Consider the following 21,962-nt stretch of genomic DNA (forward strand, 5'->3'; position numbering starts at 1 on the left):
TTTCTTTCCTCGTTCTTTTTGTCTGACGTTAAACGGCATATGGAATTTGTATAAAAATGAAGCGGTTGTATTACTAAGTGTCCACTTTTGTGTCGAATGAACCTTTTGTCAACATCTTCAGTCTATATTTTCATTTCCAGCCCGAGCGAGCGAGTGAAGCAGGTCCATTGTCCAGTCGGCCGGGCCACGCAAGGCCCGATTCTGTCTGTTTTCTGTTTTGACGGGAACGGGCCGCGAGCGCGGGATATACAGTAACTCCCTCGACCGGCACGCGAAGCACTCGTGAAGCTCCTTCACTTCCCGCCGCACGAGTCCAAGCAGCCGGTCTGTTTGTTTTTTCTTTCTTCTCTCTCTTTGCAGCAGGCGCAGGCCAAAATATCTTCTGTCCTTGAACACTGACAGAAATCCTTTCCTCCAGAGCCTCGAGGAGCCGTGAGAGAGCAGCCAGGAAGGGGCCTTTCCGCCACACGTCGTCGTCGGCGTCGGACCTCACTGGCTCTGTGTTCGCCCTCTCTGGTAATTTGTCCTCCCCTCAGCTTCTCACGGCCCTTTCCTTGTCCAGTTCGGTTCGAGCTGCCACCGGCCAAATGAACAGAGTGAATCAAAAAAAACCTATACTAATTATAAACTGACTTTTAGAGTTGTCCCGTTTAAAAACACCTCTGTTCATCTGCAATTCAGCGGAGTGTTTCCGTTGACACCTGGACGCATCCTAAAAACTTTTTCTTGTGATTTGAAAGTGGACAACATGACATGACGTCACAGCTCACTGATGTATGGAAACTGGGAGAACGGGTCCCAAGTAGACAGACAGTGGTTTAGCTTTAAAGGGTCTGGGGTCAGAAATGTTGGCACTCTGGTCCAGATGCTGTTTCAGGGTTATTCTATACTGGGAAAAAAAAAATACTTCAATCAGTAACGCACAAATTAATGAAGTTATTTGTGTTCACTTGATCAAATTGTATTCATTTGTGTGCTACCAATTGAAGTTGGCAAACTATTTTAAATTTGAGCCAATTTTCAAAATACACAAAAAATATAACTATTTTGTGTATTTTTTAAATAATGTATATTTTCAAGGGGAAAAAATGTAAATATCCAAACATAGTTTATGAAAAAAAGAAAGGAAAAAAATGTAATTCAAAGTGGTTTCCATGGAATATAGACGTCCTTCAGTGGATACAGTCTCAACTGTAGCGAACACTGAAGTGTTTCCTGAGTGCCGCCGCTACGCGTTTGTATATATTTCTGAAGGTTGTGACCTGAAAGCCGACATGTGTTTGTGCGAGGAGTTGAAGTCTGCAGCGTAACTCGACTCATAGCTAAGAGGCGACGAGATGTTTAGACTGTTTTTAAAAAAACAACGTCTTTATTGAAGGTCGTGTTTACCCACTCAGCCTGTGTCTGAATAGCTTCACATTTTTATTTCATTTTATTTTATACAGACCGGTAGCACCACAACTGATGCACTTCATCATGTTTGTCATCAACACAGCAGGTTTTTCTCTTTAATAAGTGAAATCCTGACCTGCGAGAGAGTGAGAGATAAGAGTCGAATGTAATGCGGTGGCACTTTTGAAGGCGTCTGTCCTTCTCTTGAGAGAGCGACGGGGGCTGCGAGCCGCCTTCCCTCAGGCCTCGTCCGACGGGGCTCCGCCTCCGCCCGCAGTGGCCCGCTTTTATAGCGTTTCCCCGAACAGCGGAGGGGAGTGCTTCTCCTTGGAGACTGTGAGACGAGACAAAATAATGAAACCAAGTGAATGGACGAAAGAAAGCTGGAACGCGCCGCGCCCCGAACAATCAGGGCCGGGCCTCTCACTCCGCCTCGGCCCCCGTCATTTGAACACAAACAAATTAATAGCAGCAAACGTGTTTGGATAGAGGTTTATTTTTATTTTTATGATGAGAACTGATGACACACAGTCATGCTCTCGTCTCTCATTAACTCTCCAGTGTCCCTGCCTGCCCTCGCTCGCGAAATGATGGATGGGAAAATATTTGTCCCCGTGTGTAATTAGGCAGCTAATTAACAGATCTAAGGTAGAAGCTTTTATTCTCCCACTCACACACACACACACACTCACACACTCACACACACACACACACACACACACACACAGACAAATACACATTTGTTTGATTCCTCACACATTTCCTCTTACATCCAACACACACAGAGAGAGAGAGATGTGTGTGTTCTCAAGCGCAGGCATTACTACCTCTCTCTCTCTCTTTGTCTGGTCCCCTTTTCCTCTGTCCAGCTTGAAAAAGAAAAGTTGAGGGAGGAGCATAAAAAAGAGGGGAAAAACCCACCCAGGATTCCTTGTTGGACCAGTTCCTCCTCTATAGAAATCAGCCGGTTGTATTTAGTCATCCTCTCGGCGCCGCTCAGACCTCCCAGTTTGACATAGTCCAGCCCCAAACCCACCGCCTGAGGGAGAAGAGCCGCAGCGTGAGAGACGGAAACCGACGTGACGCATGAATGAAAGTGGTTTTCAAAAAAAGCTTCATTGGATACAACTTCAACATAACATCTTCTTAACTTCAACGTCTTCTTTTCTTTCTTTCTTCTACTTGATGAAGACACGAAAAAGGACATAGCATAATGGTTGTTGGGGGTGTGTGTGTGTGTGTGTGTGTGTGTGTGTGTGCGTGCGTGCGTGCGTGTGTTCACCAAACTTGTGAGGGTTGACTTGTCTCCAGATGATTAACTTTTGGAGCAGATCGGTCAAAGCTCAAGATGAACAAAGAATATGGCTTGAAAAAGACATTTTCCCGAGACAAAACTTATATTGATCAGAAAACGATTCCCCCATTATATGATGTCATGTGATAAGACGTCACGAAGAGGTCGCAAAAGTCGGAAAAGTTCAAAATGCAAAGTGCGGAATATAGATCACGGATGGCAAAGTGTGTGTAACAAATGACATGAACCTGGACACAAAATAACAGACGAGGGAAATGAAACTTACTATATCAGACAGAGAGTCGTTAATGCAGGGCTCACTGTATGTGGTGCCCATTAACACTGAACCTGTGGGTCAACAGGAGAGGACACACTGTTAGAACTGATGACAATCCGCCACAGAAGCGACGTGATGCGGGGTTTTGATGCGAATCCCCCGCGGAGGCGGTGCTGGCCCAGGCACCGACACAATCCTCGTCGCCGTTCGGATTCTTTGAAAGCCCCCCGAGTCAAAACAAAACGTGTCCCTGATCGAGAGCTTGTCTGGGTCGCGTGTGAGCGAGCGAGCGCCGGGGCACAAACAGAGCGCTGAACAATATTCTAGAGAATAAACGAGTGTGTGGAATATGCAGGCGGACAGAGGAGAACAGGATTTCCTACGTTTAACTCACACAAAACAGTGTGTTAGGGAACTGAAGGCTCAGCCAAGAGGGAGAGGCCTCAGACAACTTCTGTGCCCCTAGTGGTTACAAGTGGTATTACTGTTCGGTCGGCGACGTAAAGACACTGCAGTGGTAAGGACGCACTCCTTTTCTGGCTCCCAGCGTTGAACGGTGTTACCTCGGTGCTCTGACGCGACGCGGATCAAATCGCTGACGGTCGTCTCGTGCACGTGTTTCAAGACGTGACCTCTGACTCCCGGAAGGGGCGGGCCCCTTGACTCCTGAGTGACGTCGGAGAGCAGCGAGCACGAGCCTCCGATCAGGTTGCCCAGCATCTCCCACTGCTCCCTGTCCTTGCACGGCGAAAGAACAAGAGCCCCAAGAGCAAGGACGTACGTCAGTGTGAACGTAGAGAACGTCGTAGACAAACTCAAGGGAGAGACAAGAAAACATGAGCAGACGCAACTTGGGGTTCCCTTGGTCCTACATAGAACCCAAGTTCATGAAATTGTGACGTAAGCTGCACATCCGTTGGTGACATCTCAATATTTAAATAGACCTTTCGGAAATTTACAAAAGTTACGTTAACTTATCTGTAGAGCTGCAGCACTTCATTGAATAATCAATGAGTAATCGACTACTAAATTAATCTCCCACTTTTTTGATAATTAATCGGTTCAAGGTCAAAATTCGATGATTTCAGCTTCTTGAATGTGAGTATTTTCCGGTTCCTTTGCTCCTCTGTGACAGTGAACTGAATATCTTTGGTGTGTGGTCAAAACTAAACATCATCTTTGAGTTTGGGGAAACCCGATCGACATTCTAACAAATGATCGCTACTTGTAGCCCTGCTCTTCTGTCATAAGTGACAGGAGAAGGGAACTGAAGAGAAATGGCGCAGGAAAGCAACAATCTGGTCTACGGTCTGCTTCGACCTTACCTCTCTCCTGAACGGATCGATTAAGGCCACCACTGCTGTATATTTGCCGACGAGGGTCTTGTACACGTCCATCAACTCGTCCGGAGACTTGAAAACTCCCGCTGTGACTTCATACTTTCCTTTGGTCTGAGAGGACGCAGCAGAGGGAGGAAAATCACTGCCTGTTCTCTCGGCATCTGTTACAGTACACCTATTCGGCCACACAGAGCCGGTCTCCTGGCCCTCCTGCCCTCGTCGACGCACTCACGTAGTCCATTAGCTCGCGGGCGGCACAGTTCGCCGCCAAATGGATGTCCGTTCCCAGCGCCAGGCCCAGGTTGGCGCAGGCTTCGCCGACCAGGTCCAGAGGCTGCTCGGGTTTCTCGAAGCTCACAGCCGGCGCCCCGCTGTCGTGCAGAGCAGCCGGGGTGACCTTGGGGGAAACAGACGCCGTTCAGCGACTCATGCGTTGCGCTTAAACACATCCAGCCGCCGCAAACACGTTAACCCCACCACGCGCTTTACATCTCTCCCCCCCCCCCCCCCCCCCCCCCCCCCCCGCGTCGCCTCAAAAGCGGCTCGGCTCCGGGCGGCGCGCGAAAGGACAATCGGCGACTATTTAATCATGGGTCTGAATGAGACGATTGTCATTTCAAGGTTGTCAAAAGGTGGCTGATGGGTTCCTCCGCAACTGTGTTGTGAATGTTGGTTCCAGGGGTCACGGAACAATGGAGGAGACAAAATCTGTGTATACAGTAGAAATGCTGCTGCGGTGAAAAAGGCGGATGGAGGTACAGAGTGTTTTAATAAGCATGCTCCAGGCCCCGCATACCTGAGTTAATTTGAACATCAGCCGTGAAACATCACATTGAAACATCCGTCTTTGTACAAATCTTTTTAGGAAAGCTCAGTGACGGAGCAGGCTGTGAATCCTGCCTCCACTTTTTTGTCCATTGTGCGCCGCCACAAAGCCCGCGTGAACTCAGCTCCTATTCTTACAGTGAATCAATAGGAGCGTCCCTCACCCCAGCCTTTGTCGCAGAGTTCATTATTCTTATCATCTCCTTCTGTAACTCAAGGGTCATTGTGATGGTCTGTTGAAAGAAGTTTACAGTTCAGTGCATTTTATGAATTTCATAAGAGAAAACAGAATTTGGCCTCACTAAGAATATAGCAACAACAAAGGAAGCGATGGAATACAGTGAAGGAGTCCATGTCGACTGAGTCCGGGCTCAGACTGCAGGAGTTTTGACGTCCTGACCGATTTCAGATCAGGTTAAATCGCGGACGCATGCACGCATGCACGCGTCCGCGGGGGGAGCGAATCGGCTCCGAAATTCCTGTAGTCAGAGCCCATGTTAAGAGGCCAAAGACGGACAGAACGTGTAAACAACTACACCGAGATGTGACCGGGTGTGGCGAGCACCTGTTTGACTCGTTGTCCCGCTTTAGGGACCAGGAGGATTTCCTCCAGTAAACTCAGCTTCCCGGGAGACGCCTTCCCACAGCTCAGCAAGGTCACCAAGGAGACGGGGATGTGGAACTTTGCTGGAGCCTGCAAAGCGTTGTTGAAGGCGTCATCACGTGTTGCTCCCAGAGTTTGTAGAGTGTTTGCTTGAGGGCGTATGTGTTGTTGCTTGTGATCTAACCTCTCGGCCCCTCAGAGCCGCGATGTATCTGTAGAGGGGCACGCCCCGTAGCTGTGCCCCGGTTGCGGCGACGGCCAGAGACACCGAACCGATGGCCAAGCTCCCAGCGAGAACGGGTTCTGGCGGCTCCGCTGGAGGGATTGGCTTCTCTGCGGCTTTGCTCTTTTTAGCTGTAACGTAAGTCAGATTGGTGGCATTGGTTATATTATGGCGAGGTGAAGCGGACATTAACCTTTGGATATACCCCCCCCCCCCCCCCCCCCCCCCCATACAGAAGATGAATTTTGATCTGTTATAAGTATATTTTTAAAAACCACTCCAAACGACATTAAGCTGTAATTGACTTCTGAAGCGATGAAGCGTCAAGGTCAAGGTCTACTACTGGAGCTTCAGTGTTGTCCCTCGGTTGTAGGTCGCGTTCACGAGTAAGTAAACGTTAATATAAAAGGGATATTATCATACATGGCTGAGGCAAGATATTAAACATGACAAATTTTTGCATATACAAACTGCAACGCGATTTGCCACAAATGAATTTTTTCTCCGTTACAAGGATCTTGGATCCACACAGAGGCTTGTTTCGGTTTAGTAACTGGCTGCGGGTGCAAGACTCAGGAACTGGAGAAATTATGATTATCGCCGTCCAACTTTCAGAAGGGCCGTCTCACAACTGGGCACCACCACGCACCTTCGTCAGCACTCACACTTTTTGTCTTTGGCCGATGCGGGTGTTACCGGAGGAGGCACCACCTCAGACGCGCCGGGCGAAAGATTCTCCTTCTCCCTGTTGCGGATCTCGTCCTGCTCCAGGGAGCGCGCCCTGAAGAAACTGCTGTGGAATTGCAGAACGCCAAAATGACAATTTGGAAGAGCAAAAGAAAAGCTCTAAAAGTCCACTCTCACTAACGTGAGATGTGATGTGATATGCTTGAAATATGTCCACCCTCTTAAGTTGGATCTATTTTGACACAGACCGCATCACTATGGCGTTGTCCGCCCCAACGCCCGAGGCAACACATTAAGCTTCTCTATTGGGCCTTGAGACACGTGATGATGATTCGACCCGGCTGGAACTGAAGTCGAGCAAGTGCAAATAATTAACCTCTGCCTGACCCCAGTCCAGGACGTCAACACGCAGCAAAGGAAATGTGGCCCCACTGGATCCCTAATGCATTAAAAAGCAATGATGTAAATACATCTGAATAAGTCTGAGAATCTAAGTTCATGAAAAAGCAGTGGTAAAGTATTTCATTGAGGGCTCTGTGTGAGAATGCAAATGTTCACAAGTTATTCGCCGAAAACATTCAGGGGGGGACTTTTCCTGCATGTAAAAAATTACAGAATCTAAATCTCAGAGAGAGCGAGTGGGCGTATTGATGACTGTAAACAAAAACGTTGCAGGATTATCATCCGGCCCCAATTTGCATGTCTGAAAACTGCTGTAGCGACGTGACAGTATGCTCAATCCAACGAGCAAAGTATTCCGTTTCTTCTAGCATGTATTCTTGTCACCATGTGGAGGCTTCCCCAGAAGTATTTCCAAAACCTCCCACTGAAACTGAATCAGTCGGGGCCGGTGACTCTTGAAGGCTGGGCAACATTTCAGAGCCTCCAGGAAATACAACCCTTTCAGAGTAACACGAAAAACATTTCACCAGTACCTGAGTGCACGGTCGACTTCTGATTGGTCAAAGGGGCTCTGGCCCTGCAGCATGTTGTTCAGAGGCTCGTCGATCCACTGGACAGCCGTGGTCACATGGTCCGCCGGCTCCTCGGGCCCCAAGAGGCCGGAGACGCCAGCTGATGTGACCTGAACACCAGGAGAGGGAAGACCCTTTAGGGATGACGTCACCCTAACCGCCACACACACACACACACACACACACACACACACACACACTCACACACACTCACACACACTGATTCCTTCTCCTAGGTGTACGGATGATGTGCTTTGTTTTTGCCTCGTATGCGTTTGTGTAGTCTGTCCTCGTTCCAGGTCGTCATGGTGAACAGGAAGTCGCGTGGCTCGTCTGTTTAGCGGCACCAGGGGGACGCTTCCTTCACGTTTACGATCTTTAATGTTGTCCATAATGTAAATCTACTATTTTCGCTCTATTCTCAACACACATCTTATTGAAGTCTCTCCATGCTGAAGGGTTAAATGTGGTTTTTTTTTGTCCAACTCGAGGGTCAACGAATGTTCAGATGCTGTACCTTGTAATTTGTGATATTAAGATTTAAAGAATGTAATTTGACTTGACTGCTTCTTTTTCTTGGTGGTTCCCTTGTCAGCGCTAAAACTCAGGGGACACCAGTCCTTTGACGTCAAAGTTTTTGAAAGACCTGCTAAAGGACATTTAAACTAGACCTTCATCTTTGTTTAACAAAATTTCATCTAAAAACATGTGACTGTAGCGTTACTGTGTGTTTGAATTACTTTGAATTCTGTGCTTTTATTTTTGGTTTTAAAATAATAATGAAGATCTTATTTAATATATTTTAAACCACATGCATGTCCTATATAGATAAAGGTAATCCAATATTCTTTATCTCAGGCTCTAAGGAACTGGCCCCCTCCTCCTCCTCCTCCTGATGATGATGAGGATGTGGCGGTAAGTATCACTGTTGAGTAGAAGCGTTGGTGTTCTGCCGCGGGGCGTGTTTGTCTAGGCCCTAGTTCTGTGCCCTGGGCGACCCCGCCGTGACCTCGGTGTCACATCTCATCTTTCTGGCTCGTGTGATACTGTAAAAAAAACACTGAGAGGACGGGGGTCAAGGGTCATGACCTGTTTTTGATTGCTACCTTCCTTTCTCACTTCTGGCCTCTAGCTGCACGCTGCACGTTAGACGAGGCCCCTCGAGTGTCGCCTCGCACCATCGGTGACCTCGCTGACGAGTCACATCTTCCTTTGTCTAAATCTTTATTTGTTCAATCCTCACGCTGAATCTGGCACATGAGCACAAGATTGTCAGCCGCTGTCAATCACAGCCATGGTTTCAACAGTTCATCTGCTGACATCACATTGGACTAGTGCTTCACTGGTCTGTGGGCCTAATGTGGCTTCCGAGTCTCACCCTCTCCTTGTTGCGGACGATGCAGAAAACATCCACCTCAACGGACGGTTGTCCCCTTGAATCATAGACCTGGCGTCCATTCAGCCTGATAATCCTCGGTGGCGCGGAGAGGTTCGCAAAGTGATCGGCCTAAAAGCGGAGAAAGGCACATTTTTAAAATTAATGAGTGACAACAGTCAAAGACACAGCAACACAACGTCACGTGACTGACAGCAGCTCAAGATTGACATGGAGCAAATCTCATCTAATGGAAGTATATAGAGCCAGACCGATATGGATTTTTGGGGCCGATGCCGATATCGATATTAGGGATTCACGATTCCGGATACCGATACATTGGCCGATATACAGTATATATATATATATATATTTGTATGTATGTATGATTCAAAGATGTCCTTATCAAACCTTTATGACAAAGAAATGTCATTGAGGCTCGATATTCAAGTCCAACCATGAACTTTATCATAAAAAAACAAATAAATTTGACAAATACAAGCATATAAATAGAACTTGTATTAAGAAAAAAACATTTGTTTTACTGGTAAAACATGTAAATGCACATTTAAAGGCTCATATCAGTTGGCCAATAATACCGGTCGGGCTCTAAACAAATCGTCCGATCCCGATGTGTCTGTGAAAGGCTGATATCGGCCAACCGATATATCGGTCGGGCTCTAGAACTATATCTATTTTTTCTACCCCTTGTATCACAAAAACACCGGAAATAGGCCATGCATTCATTCTGGACCGAGACCACCCGGAAGTTACCGTTACAAAAGAGAAAATGGCGTCACATTGGCATCAGGGGACTCGGGTTAGCACAAGCGCACGTGCACTGCAGCGGGGAAGACAAACTCGTACCAGGAAGCCGTGGACGTCCGGGGGCTTGCGGAGGAAGAGCTCGTTCAGCGCTCGCTCGATCTCCTCGGGGACTCGGTTGGCCCGGTAGAAGTCCGCAGCGGCCACTTTGGTTTCATACGTGTCCCGCTCCTGTTTAGAAAGACGGCTGAGGAACCCCTGGTGATGAGCCATGGTTGTTCCTCAGGGGAGGCAGACAATTGAACACACCACTCAGTATGAGATTGTAACTGAATAGATCAAACCGGCCATCAAAGGAGTCTTGGAACGGCTGGGGAAAAGTAAAATAACCAATCAAATTAAGCTCATTGCTGTTGTCAGGTAGAATTCTGTATTTCTGACCTCCGCTTGGAGGGAGGCTTCAGTAAAAATGACCCACCAGTCGCTTGTGTCTGTTCTCCCGTCTCTCCTGTATCTGTGTTGTCTGTAACCATGGGAACGAGTCGTTCAAGTGACAGCGGGAGGCCAGGAAATCTGAGCGTCGTCGAACGTGCGCCTTTCTGTTACTTTCCCCCCTTTTGTGTGTGGCCTAGTTGTTGTCTCACAAATACTTTTTTTGAAATGAATATGTAGAGCGACAACGCTTCCATCGCTTCAATTTGATTTAGTCGCCATGACTGCAGAGTAATGGAATGTTCTTTTCCCTGTCACGACATGCAGCCTTTGCTTATCAAAGCACTGCAAAAATAAAATATATATATATATATATATATAGATCTATATAGATCTATAGATCTATATATACACAGGAACAATGGTTCCTATGTATTGTTAACAACTAAATCCTAATTCATAACAATGTGTATGTTTATGAGTGAGCGCTACGCCAAACCTGTGTTCACCAAAAGGGTTTTTTGTAATTCACCTGAAACTAACGACGGCTGCGAATCTGACAAAGTGAACAACTGTTGTCGTGAGAAGCCTGGAACCTGAAGTGGGTGTGAAAGGACCCTGTGGTCGGTTGGTGATCAGGTTAACTGAGCTGAATCCTCTCAAGATCAGTGTGTGTGTGTGTGTGTGTGTGTGTGTGTGTGTGTGTGTGTGCGTGCGTGCGTGCGTGTGTAGCTGCAGGCCAAGGACAAACGCCTGTGTCACTTTAACCCCAGTGTGTGAAAACACCCTGACCTCGTCTGTTCTCTTTCTCAGACCAACCTACCTCCACCGCCGCGTTCCCACTTTTGTGTTATGTCACACATTCACACCTTGGCACTAATCATTTCTCTTTACCCTGAGTCCATCAACCTGCAAAGATTTGAACGTCCATTACAGCAAACACAAAGCATACGTTCATTTTTGATCAATTATATTATGCTTGTTTGGTTGTAAATGTAACATGTGTTCGATAAGTGTCTTTTTTTAATGGTTCGAACCGTAAAAAAGCTATTCATCGGCGTACAAGTTCATTTTCCACAGTAAACTGATGGATGATTGAGGCCTGGACAAGAGAGAACATATTCGACAAACAAAAGCAGTAAACGGTGGAACACATAAAGACACGTCTGTTATCATTTATTCATAGGTCTTGTGTTTTGACAGAACAGGACCTTTTGTGTGACGACAATGTTATTGGCATTTTTTGTTTCTTAGGATTGAGCAAAAGGTCAGACATATTTGAGGAGGTGTATCTGCTGTGTCTGTTGACGAGACCGCTGCCTCCCAATGATGCTGCAGACGGGAAAGCAGAACCTTTACGTCACCCACCAGCTCTCGTGTGCAAGGTGAGAAGCAACACGGCGTAATCATAACTCGTGACAAAAGTCAAACGTTTTCTATGAAAATATACTGAGGATGAAATAACTATCATTAACTTCATAAAAGAGATTCTGTGGATATGGCATAATGTGCAGCAGTGGGAAAGAGTTGATTTGATTTGATTTCTTTCATTAATTCATTTTTTTGGGTGATGCAATATATCTGAAACTGTCATTTTTTTGTTTGCCGCATCAATGAACTTATCAAACATTTGATATTAAAGAAAGTAAAACAAAAACAAAAACTCACAAATATTTTAATATTAAATCATAATTCATATTTAAGACTAAAACAGTGAATTGTGTTACTTGTTTGGCACTTCAATATATATATATATATGTATATATATATTTTTTTTTTTTACTTTTTCTCTGCAGCAGAAAATAAAATGTTATGGTGACATGTCTTTTTTTCATGTTTATGTTGCACTAAATATGCATTTTATTGACGACGGATGAATGTATTCATTGTTTTTTCACCATGTTTTTTTATACTGTAGACACATGTCCAAGGCAAATTAGCCACTTGGACGACAAAGTCTAATATTATACAGCACATTATGTTTTTTTAGACTATTTAAAAAAAAAATCAATTATTGTTCAATAAACGTAATTTTTTTTTCATGGGTCACTGCCTCATGTACACATTTTCTTGTTTGTGTAAGAATCATTTTTAAAACAACAACCATTTTACTGTCCCGTGACACATTCAATTACAGCACCTTTAACAAAGACACATGTTCGGGTGATGGTTCCATAAAGGACACGACTCGGGTCCAGTGATCACCGGCCTGTGAGAGTCCGAACTTCAGTCGTGTTGGTCCAGAGACACCGCAGACGAGAAACGAATCTCACCTTTGTCACTCAAGGCGTTTTTGTTGATGCAGGAGCTCAAGCTTCTTCGTTTTTTTCTTCTTCTTTCTTTTTTGGAAAGAGCAAACATGATCATAAAAACAACAATCAACAATCAAAATAATCATGATATTGCCAAGGAATTTAATAATAAGAAAAACATTTTTGAAATTCCATTAAAAAAAAAAAAAGCAACTGTGAGACAGTGCAACAAAGAAATATTGATCGAATACAAAATGTCGTCAGATTTATTCTAGTACAAAGAAAATACTCGAGTCGGACCCATGAAGTGCTGCAGAACTCATAATGAACTCTTGACTCGTTCTGATCCCGATGGAGCACACACACACACACACACACACCGATCTCTCTCCAGGAATTATCATATGATTTGTCATATATCGTACATACGGGGGGGCTTTTATTTTGAAATGTATCGCGTAAACAGCCTGTTTGACCTTGATATGAGTCTGGGTAGTGTGCGAGTGGTGCTGTTTTATGTTTATCCTTTTGTTTTGTTGATAAGATAACTTCCATATCGACCTCGGGGCTCGGGGCTCCTCCGTGAAGACGGAAGGTTTGTGGTCTCATCTGACGCCGCCGAGCTCCTCAAACCTGAATAAAATAAAAGAAATCTCTAATTTGATCCTTCACGTTTAACCTTTTTATTCCCCACATTGTTATTCTTATAATTTAATTCCTGTAAACGCAGTCACCGTTTAAGCCTGATAATTTACTTAAAAAGTAAAAGCACGAAAATATTGAATAAATAAATAAATACATAAAGAACATTTTAGGCCTAAAAGTTATTTTAAATGATCTCATTTATACAAATACTTTTTTGTAACGTTTCGAGGATGCTGTTGCCTAGACGGTTCCTAATTATGGCCTTTTCACACATATTACACCTTATTCTGAAAATAATACTTAACTTAATAAATAATTAAATTTTTAAAATTAATTCAATAATATATTTTAGTTACTACTAAATATAAGATCAATATTTAATTCTATTTAAATTCTCTCATCAAAATGGAGCATGTTTTGCCTTTTCAGGAAATGGGGTCAAATAATATAATATCTGTTTCACGTGAGCCTGGCTGTGTAGTCATTACGAAAAATGGCATTGTGATAAAGAATAGAATAAAACAAATAAATCTTCACGACCACGATAAACGAAATGATTATTTCTGGTTCCCTTCCTCGTGGCCTAATTCGGGACCAGGCGGGAGGAGAGGCCCTGGCTCAGGGGTCACGGAGGGGTCGCCCGGAGGGCCGCCGTTCCTCCAGGGACGGAGAGTCGAGCGGGCGGGACAGACGCCATCGACCGAGCGCGTCCACATGGCTCAGGCTGAGCTTGCATTTTCCGCAGTGACACAAATAGTATCTGCCACACACGGGGAAAGAGAGAGACGTCTTCATCCTCATTCCTTCGGCAACGTGCGGAGGTTCGTCGGCATGTTTGATGTCACCACGCGTTAGTTAGCTCTCATCAAAAAACCTGCCCCGTCTGTCCTCACAGGGCAAATGACCCCAGTCTGCAGCACCTCACCTGCAATAATAAAATAAAATAAAAACTCATGATCATGCAGCTCTGTTGTCAAAGTACAGCAAACCTGAGAATGAACACAAAATAATTTAGGCTACTCTCCTAAACACAGGCTTGTAAGGCAAATATTTAGATTACAAATGAAACCAGCTAAATCTAATTTGATTGCGCTTCGTGATTATGTCCAATAAATAACTCCAATAAATAAATACATATTCAGGCGCGTGTGGCGAAAACACAAAAAGGCGACACTAATGATGAAACTTTTTCTTCTTCTTCTTCTTCTTCACGTATTCTATCATCACATCCTTTAGAGATCAATGCTTGAACATGTAGTCCTGCGTTCACGTCCACATTGCCATGACTGTAGGTAACGTGACTGCCGCCACCACCTGGACGCAGAGCGGAAGAGCTGGGCCTTTTGTTTTTCTGGGTCTCCTTGTGGGTCGTCTTATTCCCGCAGCACGTTGCACCGCCGGACACTAAACTGAGCGACTACGGAAACACTATATTCCCATCAGTCCTCGATGGTACCGGCCTTTACCGTACCGGAGCTGGACTGGTACGGTAGGCCTGGAGCAACAGGTTGAGCCTCATGGAAACATAATTTAAAAAAAGAGGTAAAAAAAAAAGCCATTCATGCCGTCAGGGAAGAAAAAAAGTGGGGGTGCACATTTACAAGACGCTAAATCCTAAAAAAAAAAGAAAAAGTGCCGCTTTCAGCCAATGAAGCCAAGCCCCAGCCCCCTCCGGGACACTCTCCCCTCACATGTGAGGATATAATAGGGGCCATCATTCCTTTCTTCTTCTTCTTTTCTCTTTTCTTTCCAGAGGATGGTAGACTACAACAGCAGGGTGCCAACAGGCTTTAAAAAAACAACAAAAAAAAAAAAAACTGCAGCTGCCAAGAAAATGACCAGTTTGCTCTAAGTGACACAAATGGCATATGGAAGTGGGCTGCGTGAAAAAGTGCCTGCGGCTAATTTTGTAACAGCAAGAAGAACTGGGATTGTCGCTTTTTTTTTTCCGTCGGGGTCTTCCAGCGGGCCCCCAGGGTCCTCAGACCTTCTCCCTTATAGGTTCCCCCTGGAGAGGAAAAATGGGGAATGGTTAAATTTCAGAGTAATATTGCGAAAAGTTTTTGTCCAGAAGTTTTGTCACGAGCTGAAGCGCAAAAGGGGGTTTATACTCACTTCTAATGTGCAGCCAGGGACATCCTGCCCCACACTTTTCTCATCGCCGTGTCTTTTATATTCGTCCATACAAGGCCCAAAAACGCAGAGGCGCGATTAAAGGAACATGGCTGCGCCGTGGTTCCATTGACCTCCTCCTCCGCTGGTCACCTGTTCACACGAGGCCATTCAGGGCTCTGAGGCAACTCTTCCCACCGCCGTGCATGTGATGGTGTCTGTTTATGTCAACACGCAGCGCCCATTCAAATGAATTCCTGTTTTAATTGTCAGAGCAGTGACATTAAACAGCTTGCACGGGGTCTCCACAGGTCACATGAATAAAAGTAGCCTCTGGCCTAATTAGCGCATCACCCCCCCCACCCCCCCTCCCCTCCCCTCCCTCCCCTCAGTCTTACAAGCAAAGGGGGTGCATCCCGCTCTCCGCATGGCCGCCGTCTCTAATTGCACCTAATTAAAATCCGCTCGCCATGTTTTCAAACTTGACCAGGTGTGGCTTGAATGGGGGCATTGGTGGGCTTTAAAAGTCCGCCTTGACACTGGCGCGGGGGAAGAATGGCCTGTGATGGTGATACAGAGAGCGGAGGTGTCGCTGGGAACCCGCGAGTGTTACTGCTGACATGTGCATGTGTGGCCCGGTCTGTGGACCCCTGGGGGACACGGACTGACCGCGTGCACGTGGACAGAATGAGACTAAAACAAGCACTGAGCACACAAGAGTATACGTTTTTCTGATTTTCATTTGATGCTTCTTAGTGGTCTGTGCACTTTGATTTCACACCGTTTTTTTCTCCCGTGGAAACCATGTGCATCCAAAATGGAGACCATTCGACCACGACGCATTTTCAGAGAGTTTTGATTTTCAATTTTCGTTTTATTTGAGAAGTAAAATGAAATAAACGTCTCAGCCAAATTCGGAGGCGTGTGGTTTTGACTGGACAGTGGTGAATTGTGTAAAAACATAATGACCAGGATTAAAAAACCTCTTAAAAAAAAAATGTCTTCAGGCCATAGTCCCATAGTCTTATAATGAATCATATTTCACTGTATATTTTTTACTGTCTCAACATCAATCCCTCATGCATCAATCCACTGATAAATATATAAATCAATATTTATGGCAAAGCATATCACCTAAGATTAGTGTCCACAGATATATTCCTAATTTTTTCTTAGTTAAGATGAATTATCTTATGCTATAAAATGCCTGAAAGATTTGTGAAAAGTTTATTGAGCAGGTGGAGACAGAACCACAGAGCTACAGGCCTGCAGGCTGTGAGTGAAAGTAAAAATAAGAAGATGAACCATCAGTGTTTTTTGCCGATAAAGGTACTTTGCTTTGTTTTCATATAACTGAGCTCCAATAGCATCAGCCTGACTGGGGACATGGAATTTTTTTCAATATGATAGTTAAATTGAATCTGTATTTCTATCTGTAACACACACACACACACACACACACACACACACACACACACACACACACACACACACACACACACACACACACACACACACACACACACACACACACACACACACACACACACACACACACACACACACACACACACACACACACACTCACACACAAACGGGATGACACTGCCTAGTGAGCTGCAGGAGACAAATGGTGGTCTTACAAGAATCATATCAAACATAAAAATGATTCACAAATTCATCGCCCTGTGCTCTGACGTGCCTGTATAGAAAAAGGTTCCTTTGCTCTTGTTCGCTGGAAGAATCACATGATCTGCACAGATGTTCAGGTTTCTCGGCCGTGTTTTTTGAGTCACGCACAGGATCTTTGTTTAGGCCTAAGAAGTGGCCGACCTGTCGCCGACCCCCTTCACAGCGCGTTTAGGAGAATCGCTTCGTCAAAAATCAGTCAGATTCATCATTAAGTCTCAGTGTAGTTTACAAAAACATCTTTTTATTTCAGATGTGCCAACCAACACTCAGCAGGCTGAGAAACACTTATTCCTACATTCAGCACCACATTTAAAGTCAGTTTATTTGGCAAACTGTGAATCAAATATGTGCATTTGTGTCGATTGAGATATTCCACAGCCAATATGACCTGCTTTGAAAATATAGTAAACAAAATATGTCAACACTTCTGAGTGGAAATTTTAAAAAAAATAGGACTAAAACAAAAAATATATGAAATAATTTATTGTAACCAATTTTCCTGAGTGAACTTAATTGTGTATATACTGATAATTAAATATAAACATAAACACCAGTCATCTGTTTTCATGATGTGGCTGACCTGTGTATACTCATACAACATACCGTACATGCAGTACATTTACAATAATGTAAATTGTTGTTATTTATATTATTAATGCAATTGTTTGCGATCAGGTGTGTGTGTGTGTGTGTGTGTGTGTGTGTGTGTGTGTGTGTCTGGCCCGAGGCCTACGGTGGTCCTCCACTGTCTTACTTCTGCACTTGTACTCCCCTCTAGTGGTGCTCACTGAGAACTGCAGCCGAATTTCTATCCTACCGTTACATGGACCACTGAAAAAGGATCCAAGACAAGTCTACAGTAAGAATTTTTTTATGGATCTTTAACTGTAATTTTAAATAAAAAAGTACAGAGGAATGCGACCACCATATTATAACAGGTGTGTCTAAACTGACTGTTGGTGTGGTTGTAAATGATAATGAAAAGTGCTCTATAAATGAAATGTATTATTATTATTATGATGCAGACTGTGAACACCAGGTGGTGATCATCATAAAACCCCCAACAGAAATGTGAATGTACTGACAGATTTACTTCATTATCACTGCAAACTGAGGACATTGAAAGAAAAATGCCCAATTTCCCAGAATGCAATTTTAATTCTAATCCTAATAACGCAATAGAATATTTCCATTAGACCCTCTCTGATTTGTATCCCAATCTGAAACCCTGATGGCATGGTGATGACATCATCAGGTTTTTTTTCTCTCAACGTCAGGCTCAGATGACATCGCACCACTGTTTTCACATAAAAATGTATGACTTTTCAAGTCGACACATTAAACAGCCGTGTCGTCTGCAAGTATCTGAAAGCCTAACAATCTGACTTTGTGTTTGAATGTGTCTTTGTGCACAAGTGTGTGTGTGTGTGTGTGTGTGTGCATCATGTGCATATATACACACCTCAGTTCTCTCCGTTGAGTTTCTGCTCCATGTCGACATGACTGAAGTTCACTGGACTCACTGTAATGTTCATTAAAACCATCAACAACAACAGAGAGAGACAAGCCTTCAACAACATCGCTTCCTGCCCCTTTAAAGAATTCTGGAGATCAAAGTGTGTGACGAATGGAAGAGGAGGGTACCATTTTGAAAACAGGGACGATGTTACTGTATCCGAAATGTGACTTATCGAGGCACTCGGTCCAGTGCTCTGGTGGGATGAGCTGACGCCTTCACGTCACTGCACTGGTGTATAGAACAAACGGTAAGAAAGCTCGTCAACCCTCGGTCGACTCTGCGGTTTCAGGACTCAACAGTCCACATCTGAGGGGCTAAGGTCGCTCATGTGAGGACAGCAATGTCTGACGTCCAACGTCACACTGGAACAACCATCACTCCTCAACAGAGGAGGTCTACAACACTACTTATCAGCCACTTGTGACGCCGTCTTGAGGTCCCTCCCTCCCGAGCGTCTTTTAACACCCATCCACAGCGCGAGTCACACGACCCTAACGACTCACATTTGACCTCAACGACTCTCGCGCTTTCATACCTGGTACTCGAGTCGGTTACGTCTGAAGGGGGCCTTCCCAATGGGAGGGGAAACGCCTTTAGAAAGACCCTGGTCGGCTGAGGATCTTCACAGACATGTGTAGTAGAAGCACAACCTGTGAAAAAGAACCTTTTTTTAAACTTAAGTTGAAGGCAAAGTCACCATTTTCTTTTTCTATCAGATTTGACTGCTGAGTCTGTACATGCAGCGATTATGTCTCTGTAATGCCAGCCCCCGATCATCCAAGTGAGCCCATGTGAGAATGAAACTTGCCATCATTTGATTTCAGCCGCCTTGTAAATACACAAAAAGCAGTGACACTGAATCTGAAGACCAGCAGGAGTGGGGCCCTCTCACCGCTGCATGGGAGACCCCATCAATGTGTATTCTGACTTTCGGACATCAACCAGGTTGAGGTAACAGCGCTTTTGCTCAAAACTATTACTTTTCCCCCCCAAAAAGTGAATAACATTAATCTCATTGCATTATGTTCCTATCACTTTTTTATTCTCGACAATACCGCTCGTATTTCCAAGACGACATCCAACCACATCGGAGTGCGAAGTAACACGCCTCTGTGACCGACCCCTGCCACAAAGCGACTAATCAAATTAACGAGAAACTGTCAATTCAAGCGGCGGGACACAAGGCCGGCGGCAGCGAACAGTCAGAAAGCAGTGTTTGTTTCCAGATTGTGATGTTTGCATTAAACTGTCCCAGGTTTAGTCCTGTGTTAATTCTTCGTTAATTTAAATTTCGGTCTTTTCTCTTCCTGTAAAAATGGTTTCAACTGTTTTTGTTCATCCTGCACTCGGGGGAATTGACTCATTTTGTGTCCAATGATAAAGCTTTCTCTGGGTTCTTTGACTCCTTCCCCGTGACTGTGAATCCTGCCAGTTAGCAACCGGCCTGCAGGGACCCACGCAGCCCGATTCATCAGATAATCCACCGGCGTTTAGGCCAAGGTGGCGGCAAGAAGTCCTGGACGACAGAGAGCAGGATGTCGTCGTGACTTTTTTAATGTTGAGCTGCTAGCTGCTGTCAACTCTGCCGCGGGGGGCGTGACAAACAGTCAGGATTATTGGCTACTGTAAACGCCAATCATAGCTCCATAGCTTCTCGATTTGAAAAAGTAACCCTCTTTTTTTCAGTTGAAAAAATTTGTGTGGCCCAAACGGTTTTTTGGAAAGATTAAAACAATAGAAAACTTCCCCTTTTGTTAAATCACAAACTGGTTTCATTTTTCTTCATTAGAATCACAGCTTTCTAGAGCTAATTAAGATCATCAGCACTTTCCTTTTTTTCCGTGCGATTTGACGAAACATAATATGTCTACATCGTGTACGACCAAGATTGAACAGGTTCGCAAAAATTCTAAATCAGCAACCGGTTCTTCGGCCCATGAACTTAATTTTACTGAAACTTGTCAGTGAGATATGGTCACAGACTCAGTCCAGTGCGTACTTTACTTACAGAATACTTGCAGAGAGAAAGCACAGATGCATCCCTGGCGTCTTCTTCTGTAAGTGAGGCAGGATTTGTTGCTGAGTCACTGCTGCTAAACCTGGAGCAACCAGAAAGTATTTTGAGACCGAGTCCGTACCCATCTCAAGACTACATCATCAGTTGATATTGTGCCTAGGTGGTGCTTAATCCCTGATCCTCTACAGATTCTCTACGAACAAACAACAATGACTCAGATCGAGTGGACAGAAAAGTAATAGAAAAATACTTGCAATTTATAGTCTTTAAAGACTTCAGTAATCTTCTTTTTAACCAGTCGACCAGACGTTAAACGACCCCTCCATCATATGGGATATGCACGAAAATAAGGGTACATGAATAAATAATAAAAAACACATTGAAGGAGATGCATAATAGAAAGTACAGCGTAGAAAAAGTGAGCTATGTGTCTTCTTAGGGTCCCTGTGGCCACTAGAGGGCCACCAAGAGCACTTGAATGCCCCACATGAAAGTTTGGACTCATATTATATTAGGTAAATTCGTACTTATTAGATTTTATTTTCAGAGCAACACAGCTGCAAGTAGATAAATAAATCATACTGATTTGTAGTAGTCGTGCGAACGATTTAAATGCTGACAATAGTCAACAGTTGTGCAGTGGAGGCCCCCCGGAACCACGTTCTCCTGACGGCCCCATAAAAGGCTTGGACCGGCCCTGGTTGGTAGAAACAAATAAATGAAATGTGAATTATAGAGATATCCAACTTTTGGCGAAACTCAAATTCTGGTCCATCGCTGACATTTTGGGCACCATGTAGCGATATACACCTTGATCCAGTGGCCTGCTGCAGGATCCATAACTCACATTGTCAAAAAAGAGTGCAAATTGATCATTTAATTATACCTTGTATAACTTTTTTCCATGTATGTCCATATCTGCTCATATGCTTGTGGACATGGCCACCTGGCCCACATTTACCTGCACCATCTGTCCCTGTCGAGCCTGGGGCCACATTCAGTCCGGCTGGCCCCCACTCATACACGTTGCCCTGGCAATGTGGATAAAAATAGATATAATGTGATTGAGGATGATGAAGACCCAAAAAAAAGCAAAGATGGCCATGGCTGTCACTCTCTGTTTCCACACACTCACCATCATATTCAGCAAGTCGTCCTTTCACATGTTCACGACCATCCGGACTCAGTCGTGTTCATCGGGAGGAGAGGGGCATCGCGCAGCATCCCTCCTCCGGGATGTCCCGAGCGCAGCTGCAGACTGGGCAGCGGCAGGATTCCTCACCGGGACACGCCGCGACTGTGATGGGAGGGGCGGACACAGGGCAGCAGCAGCAGCAGTCTGGGGTCCAACATCGACTCCCCCCCCCCCCCGCCCCCCTCTCAGAAACACTCCGGACCCCCACATGTTCGCTGGAACGCCTCTCCCCCTGAAACAGGAAGCGGCGAGGCGAGGTGAAGTTGGGAGGACTCGCAGAGGAATTTAGCTGCGCGGGAAGATTTGTTGCGCGTCGGCGGGGTTATCAATTTTTTTTTTGCC

At 44.9% G+C, this 21,962-nt stretch overlaps 1 protein-coding gene and 1 long non-coding RNA gene across 10 annotated transcripts; both read right to left on the reverse strand.

The window, feature by feature from the left end:
* Positions 1-1,355: 1,355 nt before the first annotated feature.
* On the reverse strand, positions 1,356-10,309 carry eno4 (enolase 4). 3 transcript variants are annotated; one of them, XM_035605297.2, is made up of 14 exons: positions 10,235-10,309; positions 9,859-10,126; positions 8,995-9,123; positions 7,578-7,726; positions 6,621-6,748; positions 5,917-6,086; positions 5,694-5,822; positions 5,293-5,361; positions 4,536-4,700; positions 4,289-4,414; positions 3,527-3,701; positions 2,973-3,034; positions 2,314-2,431; positions 1,356-1,726 (listed from the first exon to the last, which is right to left on the reverse strand). In XM_035605297.2, the coding sequence occupies exons 2-14, from the start codon at positions 10,027-10,029 to the stop codon at positions 1,680-1,682; spliced, it is 1,638 nt and encodes a 545-aa protein (XP_035461190.2). In that variant the 5' UTR covers positions 10,030-10,126; positions 10,235-10,309; the 3' UTR covers positions 1,356-1,679. The 3 variants fall into 3 exon arrangements, with proteins under 3 accessions (XP_035461190.2, XP_035461192.2, XP_035461193.2); XM_035605299.2 differs by lacking the exon at positions 10,235-10,309 and having other exon boundaries at positions 6,621-6,745; positions 9,859-10,194; XM_035605300.2 differs by lacking the exons at positions 5,293-5,361; positions 10,235-10,309 and having other exon boundaries at positions 9,859-10,193.
* Positions 10,310-11,348: 1,039 nt separating this feature from the next.
* Positions 11,349-21,701, reverse strand: LOC118283400. Of its 7 annotated transcripts, none has more exons than XR_007031525.1 (6): positions 21,561-21,701; positions 21,387-21,456; positions 20,417-20,507; positions 18,352-19,058; positions 15,201-15,350; positions 11,349-15,093 (listed from the first exon to the last, which is right to left on the reverse strand). It is a non-coding gene; the product is annotated as an uncharacterized LOC118283400 (long non-coding RNA). The 7 variants fall into 7 exon arrangements; XR_007031529.1 differs by lacking the exons at positions 11,349-15,093; positions 15,201-15,350 and adding an exon at positions 17,109-17,720 and having other exon boundaries at positions 18,352-18,411; positions 18,534-19,058; XR_007031527.1 differs by lacking the exon at positions 15,201-15,350 and having other exon boundaries at positions 11,349-14,010.
* Between the last annotated feature and the right edge of the window lie 261 nt (positions 21,702-21,962).

The sequence above is a fragment of the Scophthalmus maximus genome, chromosome 10 (assembly GCF_022379125.1).
Source record: "Scophthalmus maximus strain ysfricsl-2021 chromosome 10, ASM2237912v1, whole genome shotgun sequence".
Classification (NCBI taxonomy): Eukaryota; Metazoa; Chordata; class Actinopteri; order Pleuronectiformes; family Scophthalmidae; genus Scophthalmus; species Scophthalmus maximus.

Coding starts and splice junctions, on each gene's coding strand:
- eno4 (XM_035605297.2), bottom strand. CDS start 10,029: ATGGCTCATCACCAGGGGTTCCTCAGCCGTCTTTCTAAACAGGAGCGG. Junction 5,362..5,693: donor CGGGACAACGAGTCAAACAG/GTGCTCGCCACA, acceptor TTCTTTCAACAG/ACCATCACAATGACCCTTGA. Junction 2,432..2,972: donor ACGACTCTCTGTCTGATATA/GTAAGTTTCATT, acceptor CTTCTCCCTCAG/GCGGTGGGTTTGGGGCTGGA.